The sequence below is a fragment of the Hydractinia symbiolongicarpus genome, chromosome 7, assembly GCF_029227915.1.
Source record: "Hydractinia symbiolongicarpus strain clone_291-10 chromosome 7, HSymV2.1, whole genome shotgun sequence".
Taxonomy (NCBI): domain Eukaryota; kingdom Metazoa; phylum Cnidaria; class Hydrozoa; order Anthoathecata; family Hydractiniidae; genus Hydractinia; species Hydractinia symbiolongicarpus.
The window spans coordinates 5,084,267-5,092,520 of NC_079881.1; the positions used below are offsets into that span (position 1 = coordinate 5,084,267).

At 32.4% G+C, this 8,254-nt stretch overlaps 1 protein-coding gene across 1 annotated transcript; it reads left to right on the plus strand.

Moving 5' to 3' along the window:
* The first annotated feature begins 347 nt into the window (after nt 1–347).
* On the plus strand, nt 348–5,307 carry LOC130649142 (uncharacterized). Its single transcript, XM_057455367.1, has 4 exons — nt 348–453; nt 3,175–3,765; nt 3,862–4,008; nt 4,745–5,307. The coding sequence occupies exons 2-4, from the start codon at nt 3,189–3,191 to the stop codon at nt 5,065–5,067; spliced, it is 1,047 nt and encodes a 348-aa protein (XP_057311350.1). The 5' UTR covers nt 348–453; nt 3,175–3,188; the 3' UTR covers nt 5,068–5,307.
* The last annotated feature ends 2,947 nt before the right edge of the window (nt 5,308–8,254 follow it).

Sequence of the window (8,254 nt, forward strand, 5' to 3'; positions counted from 1 at the left end):
AATTTAAACTTTAACTTCGTTCGCCCGGGACCGCCATTTCACATTTTATAAAACGCCGGTAGACGAAAAAACCTCAATTTTTATTCCACAACGGAAAGTGTCCAAACAATACATATCTTTTTATATCAAAGTCACATGAAGTAAAAAATGGTTCTAACCCAATATTCGTTTCAAAAACACAAAAGTTGGATTAAACAGAAAGTAAGTAAATTTATTACCAATTAGCGGATGGTACAATTGATGGGGATAGAAAATCAAATGAAAAAGCACGAATATTTCGAGGAAAAGCTTTTATTATAAGGTTTGCACAAACGAAACTTGTTTAGGGAAGCAGTTTTTTTTTTACTCATTAGCTTCTGATTATACAATAATGCATTGGTATTAAATGACCTTTTCTCTTATTTTGTGAATGTTTGAATCGCACGATCTGATTAGAAAGAAATCAACATACAGGTATTATTCATGTATTATCGTTGAATTTTTTTGATATGTTTTTGTTTCTATTTTTATTTTATAATTTACTGTTTTATTTTATTTTATAATCTTTAACATACATTAGCCGACTATTCTTGCTCAGCTGGACAGGTAACATGTGGTTAACAAAAAAAAGCCAAATAATCTTTTGCAGTCATATTTGCGCATCTTTAAAGGAAATTTTGTTAAATTAAAAAATTCAATAACTTAAGGGCGGTTCCTGGATTTACGCCCATAAACGGTTTACGAAATTTTCATTTTTTATGTTTTTTTTGCGTTTTACGTCTTTTAAAAATGATCTATTTAGATCTAAAAGTATTAAAAAACATTTTTTAATCAAAAAATGCATAGCTCTACATCTCACTAAAACTGACACATGTATCGCCTTAATAAGTTAATAGATCATGGCTAAATATTTACAATGTCATTGACAGGAAGGATGACTTTTACTTGTCATGGGGACAGGATGATTTGTCACAAGTTTTATACAAATCAACAGTCTTCTATTCACAAAATCATAGATTTTGGCTATTACTCGAAACTACCCTTTAAGTTTCTATGAAATTCTTATTATATTTGGAAAAACATAATATTTTTTGGTAGGATTACCTTTAAAACGTGAAACTCACAACACAATTTTATATCATCAAGAGGATTCACTCTGCAAAATTTTGGATACGTGATTAACCCAATTTCCATTTTTTCGAAAAAAATGGATTTTCAGGACATTTTTGGCGTTTCTTTATACGAATAATGTTATCGGAAACTTTAAAAAAAAGAACTAAAGTAATTAATTCAAGCTTACGAGGATGCCACAAAAAAAGTGCTGATATAAGAAAAAAAATTGATTGTTGCTATTTTATTCCTTTTGTGACATACTATATAGTGTACATGCCATTTAGAAAAGCTTACCACTGTTCTTAGTAGGGGTGGGAATAAGCATGTTAATATAAATTGTACAATGCAAGTTGTTGTGATAAAAATACGCGTAAAGTCCTTTCTGATAAACATTTTTTTGATTGTCTGAAAGTAAATCAAAAGGAGATGATTAAGCATTTTTTAGACCTCAAAATTTACATGTCCTGGTTTTAATGCATTGTTTCCACAACATAAAAATAAGCAATTTTAATTTTACCACAAAGATAAATTAACCGATCCTATTTCTATGTTTCTTTACAGGCGCACGTGTATTTTAAGTCCGGCATCATTTTTTTCTTAATTTATGCATGGTGTATCTACGCTGGGAATCCTTACCATTAAAGCATAGGAAAAGCATATTTATCTAGGCTGAACGAAATAAAACCAAATATTCTTTATAGAACATAAATCTGTTTGAACAAAAACTATGTATAGAATAATTGCAGAGAAAGATGAAGAAACAAAATCAATGCCTCTCTAAAGGAAAATTCAATAACATTGTAACGTGTAAAAAAATTCGAAATAAACGAATAAGAAGTATACCACGAGGATAGAATAAAGGCTGTTTTCCACTTCAAGAAAATTTTCCGCGGAACAGAATAGACAAGAATAGTATTATTACATGCGGATTTTCACCTAGTACTTATGTTGCTAAACAAATGCAACAAACTTGATAGAAAATTTGCGATAAATTTGATTAGGTAAAAGTGTAAATAATCCCAAAGCCCAACCAAAAACTCCCGAAATCGTAAATGTCGCTACAACTACGCTGGAGATAGTGTGGTGGTAGCGTAATCATAAGGTTTCCCTCTGTCGCCCTTTAAGGAAGTCTCCATGTCAGTCTATTTGGAACCAATTGGCTTGTGCGGCAAGTAAGCAAGTTAGAGCAAGAACATAAGCATCTGTAGTGGGTAAGATAACTTAGTTAACGGCAGAGGAAAAGAAGAGCCAACCGTTAGAATGGAATTCCCAAAAACGCAAAAACTTCCCGTTTCTTACTTACTTACTAAATATCTAGTCTAAAGAGTTATTGAGTTTGAAAATTAGAAAAGGGTTGCTCCATAAATTAGTATAAAAGGTTATCTTAGGAAACAGCGCAGGCTCAACTAAACGCACAGTCTAAATAAAATAAAAGTACTCAGCCTGTCGAAAGATGCAACTATTCGGAAAAATGGCAAGCAAGCAAATGCTAATTTTTGTGGAATTTATGAAGGAGGGAGGTGTGAATTTTCTGGTTACATTGAAAAGAAATGCAGTTTTACTGGGTTTCGTTTTGAAAAACCGCTGTCTCGTTGGTGATTATTTAAAAAAATTCTGTCTCATTGGTGGTTATTTAAAAAACAGCTGGTTCTTAGGTGGTTATTTAAAAAAGAGCTGGTTCTTAGGTGGTTACTTTAAAAAACTTCTAATTTTAAGGTGGTTATTCGAAAAATACAGCTGGTTACTGCTGGATCTTACTTTTGGCAATCAAAATAAATTAAAGTTTAAAAAAATACTACTTACACATGATTTTTTGCAAGAACTAAATTTCGAATTGCAAAAATGATAAAAATTCAAGAAATATAAATTGACAAAAATCACGAAATCGTGATATTTAGTTCTCGTGAAATTTTGTTCTTTTAAGGTATACCACATATAGCTGAAGTTAAAGAACCAATTTAAGTCAGGTAGTTCGTTCAGAATTTACATACCGGCTGCGGATGAAACTAATAAATACAAACAGGCGGTGTCATGCTCTGTTATTGCTTTTTGTTCAACAAAGTTTTTTTTTCTCCTTTTCAGGCTCTTCAAACAGGATGGCTGCATTTAAAATACTTTCCATCCTCGGAACTTCATGTTTGTTGCTGGCATCCATAATGTACATTGTCGGGTTAGTTACCAACAAATGGGTGGTGACAACTTTTTCTGTAGATGGCGGACAACTGTACGATGTGATGAATAAAGCGTTTAACACGCCGACAAGAAACCCATTCCTCACAGCACCATATAACAAACAACGATTTGCTCGGGATTTATCACAAAAAATCTCTCAGTACGGTGCTGGTGACTTTGATATTGGGAATCTGAAATATTACTTGGCTCAGGTGAAAAAATCTCCTTATTTCCGATCAATCTCGATCAATATAGAGGCGAGTTTCGGACTGAAGCATGTGTGTCTTGATGTGAAAGTCAAAAGCGATTCTATTCCGAAAGCTTTCCTTAATCAAATTAACAGTTTGATTAAAGCTAATGGTAGAATGTATTTGAAATGTTACAGTACCACTTTTCTTAAAGAAAGTTCTAAGCTACAAAGCGCGGCAGCATCGAATATTGAAGGAGGTCTAGGAGTTTTGATGCAACAGTCAAAGAAACTTGAGATGGATGCTTTTGACGGTACAGTTGCTAATAATTGAGGTTAATTCGACAAAGGATTGACTTATCTGAGTTTTTTCTTTCACTATCCCTATTGTAAATTAATATTTATTTTAGCATTGGATAAGGTCAATGTTTGCATCATATTGGCAACTGTATTTGCTTCACTTGCCTTGATCGTTTCATTCATTAAATTACCTTGCGTCACTATTCCTAAAAAGCAATGGATTGTGGGTATAACTGTTAGTTTAGCTATCATTGCAGGTGAGGAAAACACACGTATTATAGACGTTTATTACATCTGTAGTCAAATTTTTCCTTGCTTTAACTCGTAGCCTAGATGGAACCGCTAAAGAGATTTGACTTTGTTTTGTAACAGTACGTGGGGCAGCAGTACCCCCGCAAGATAATGATATCGTTCTGATTTAGTAATATACGCCCCGACTGAGTTTGGCACAGTAACTAAGAACGAGCATACTAAAAATGTTGATAACGTCTGAGTTTTTGCCATTTAAATACCCTTTTGTACCCTAATAAGCCAGGATATTCTGCAGCGGATTTAAGAACAGCCACTAAATTTCTGATTATGCACCAATTAATAACATTAGATTTCGAACTCAAGTTTTGAAAACAATCCAAGGTTCGCTGCGTCTCTTTTTCTTCCGAAGAAATTCTTTAAGAAATCTATTCGCGCAGTTTTTAAAAAACTAATATTTCAATAATATTTCATGTGTTTTATTCTTTTAAAAATGCCACACTATGTAAAAAAAAACATTTCAATAGATTGATGCCTTTGTGATTACCAAATTATGTTTGTTTCAATACGGTCAACTGTTGAACGAGGACTAAAATTGCTGAAATTTATCCCACAAGAATATTATTGGTACTTACCTCGATATAAAATATTGAATTCTCCCTTTACACCTTATACATTTTTGCATACTTAATTATATATTTTATATTTAATAAAATTTTAAATGCATTTCATATTTCATGACAGCTTTATCATCGGTTGCTGGTGTTGCTATTTTGAAAAAAGACTTTCATTTCAAGGACGACATTGAAGATTACAAAGAGGTCGCTATCACGTATCTCAAGACCTATCAGAAAGAAGCATACGCCCAATACGCCCCTTTCTTTGACGTCATAAAAATCACAGAGAAGATTGGCTACTCGCACATCTTGGTTTGTGTTGGTATTGTGTTCTTGATTGTTGCTATGGTGATGAATATTGGAGAATTGTTCAGTGCCAAGAAGAGCCATGACGATGCATATGAAATCTCTTTGTTATCTTCTGATGGATATAAACCAGCAAATGCGTAAAAAAACTTCATTTAGTTGGGTTATTTCTATTCACTTTAAGGTATTGCGTATCTTTTAAAATAAATAGTTTTTACATTTGCTTATTATTTTAAATTGATCATTTTTCATTGTTAATTGGCTTCTAGAAGCTTCATAAATCTTAAATTAATGTCAACAAACTCTCATGTTATTCTAGTTATTAATTATGTTTAATTATATTTTTAATTAATTTTCTGGGAATAAGGTGTTAAAAAAACGGTATACCCTATTACTTTTTATTTTTGTTTCTGCTTTTTGCGTACATTGAAATCTTTATATTTCCCGCAAGTAATTGACAGCGTGTCGGCTCTCCCGGCTGCACCCAACAAGTTCATAAAAGGCGCTAGCTATAGTTTTTGGTTCTTTTTTTTTTACTGTCTTTTCAGAGTTATAGTTTTTGTTATCGGGAAAGAACATTATGAGCTTTGGTTTTGAGTTAATGTTTGACATATTCTCTTGATGGCTTCATCAAGTATAATGATGTGTTCCTTCTTTAGAAATACTACATAGACACTTTTGACTCATATGTATAGCAATCTAAAATTGGAACTGGTAACACAAATAAGTGGACAGTCTTACCATCTCATTAATTTAATACCAATACCTGTCCATGCTTGAGTAACAAGACAGGAATTTCTTAAAAGCAACTTCCTAAATAGTATAATTGTATGTAAGTGTATTATCTGTCCCAAAATTTGCTTGCTTCTTTTACACCTATTTTATTCTGATTGGACAGTTTGTCAATAGTGGATTTTCAGTTGATCTTTTATCATTATAAGGCTCATTGACTTAAAATAAACCGTTACAGAAAAATTGATTTCTAGATTGTGCTATTTAAAGGTGTGTGTATAGTTTTTATGCTTAGAAAAGTAGTTTTACGAAAACATCTTTCATTTTAGACAGCCAGTCGGTTACTGAATGTGTGTTTTTAAAATTAATGTATATATCTGAATTACTTGCCTAAGCATCAAATGTATATTACAACAATAGCGTTCATTTTGAGGACAATGTTTTTATTTACCGCCCGTGGAGTGAAAATTTCACCCCGACAGTATCATTTACGCCCGATGCGAAGTAATATAATACTTGTTAACTCATACGTATATATGGTTATGGTTTTTGTGTCCGATATGCAATATCTCAAATGACCCAAAACAGGTATAATAAAACATTTCTGAAATATCGCTACACCACAAGCAATATTATTTACTAAATTGATATGCTAAAACGTCTTCCTTATGAATATCAAATGTAGTGCAGTATTGTTAACGTATTAGTTTTCACAAATCACTATTTGTATATTTCACTACATGAAACATTTTGCAAGTTCAGATAATACGTTATTTATTTCAAATAACGAAACAACATTGTAGAAGTTCTGTACAAAACAGGCTACTGGCAACCTAGGTATAGAGAATAAAATTACACACCAACGAGAATTCGAAATCTTTTACCCTGCAAGGGCTTTTCGTTATTGCTTAAAATAATCTAAAGCTAGTCCTGTTTCTGATCGTCTTTACTGGTGTATTATTATTTTTTTGTTTCTTGAGATTTGAGTTGGATCATAAAGCACTTGTACCTTTTTCTGAAGGAAGATTGAAGTAATTTAAACAATTATAACGCGCCAAACCGTGTGTTATTTTATCCTTTTATGCTGTTTCCAGATCATGTGCAGATCAACAAGGTAAAGTTTACACATAAGGTAGCTAGCTAGCTATAGCTAGCTACATTTTGTAAGCTGCGCAAGCTAGTTTTCAAATTTTGTTGTGCATATACAGCTATACGTATAAAAGAGTTAAAGGTATTCTCTGGAAAAAACATGGAGTAGCTATACTATTACCTCTTGACATCAGCCAGAAAAACCTGTAGCTTTAGCTAGTAAGGCAGACATAACAAATGTCTGGTGTTAGGTCAGCCAACAACCCTGCTAGAATCAGCCAACCGACTCTTCTTCATAACAATTTTTTATTTAGTAAGTGAAAACATGTTACAGTAAGTAAACAATGTGCAAAACCGTCATTAAAACAGAACTACAATGCAGCCTAAGCTGCACTTTAAATTTTGTGTGCGTTTTCGAAACTGTTTGACACTTTGAAATTTCATCAGCAATATTAGTCCAAGAAAAATTACATCACAGTTTCTCGTCCACCCCCATGTTTAAGCACCATATAAATAGTTTGTTATTTTTAAAATTAAGCAATTATATGTAAAAATTTCGATTTTGTTTACTATAAGCATTTTAACAGTCATCTTCATCCTTTTATTCACCTAAACGCAGAATCCCCTTTTTATCCAAGGTACTATTCTATAATGAAGGACGTGTTCCGGTGTAGTTTTTAAAATGGTCTGATTGTAAAATACGGTTTACCTGGTTAGTCTTACCAAAGAAGTAAATTAAGTCCCAGAATGAGTTGTATGTATAATTATCTCTGGAATTTGGAATGATTTGACAAGATTCGGAAACTTTCAGCACCTTTGTTGCTATTGTTGGAACTTTTCATTTACAGATTAGTAAAATTGCCTAATTTTTCATTTTTTCTTGCCGGTGAACTGAGTAACCCTTTATTCGGCGCCTAAATGACTCTAACATCAGATAGTGTTGTGTTCAACTGGCTAAAAGGAGAAATAAGATGATTTTAATGTTATGAATTTGTCAATTAGCCAAAAAATCCATAAGTATGAGGGCAAGCTTGGGTAAATTTTTAAATACAATTTGTACTTTCCAAATGAAAAACAGTACTTTCAATTCTATTGTCTTGGCCACAAGAAGTATTGAACTATATTTTATGTGGTTAGCCTCATTAGTTCCACTTAATTTACCCTGTAAATTTTTTCCAGGAGGGACAACAAAAGCGATTCTAAAGTGTTGAAAAGCTTCCATTTGAGCTACAGAAACCTTTTAAATTTCTGTTCAATAAGGAACAACTCTTATGTGGGATTGAACACATATGAATATGAAGTGAACGCTCTACCGACTGAACTACCAATCTCAAAAGAAGACAACCCTCAAAGTACACAGAGTTGCACGACTTTATTAATTTTTAAGCATATTGTATGTAGTAAACACTTTTTTAGTACTCTGTTCTAAAAAATGATATATATTTGTAGTTTAGAAGTTTAGCTCTAAATATCGTCCTTTAAAGGCACCGGATTTTAATATATTTAGAGA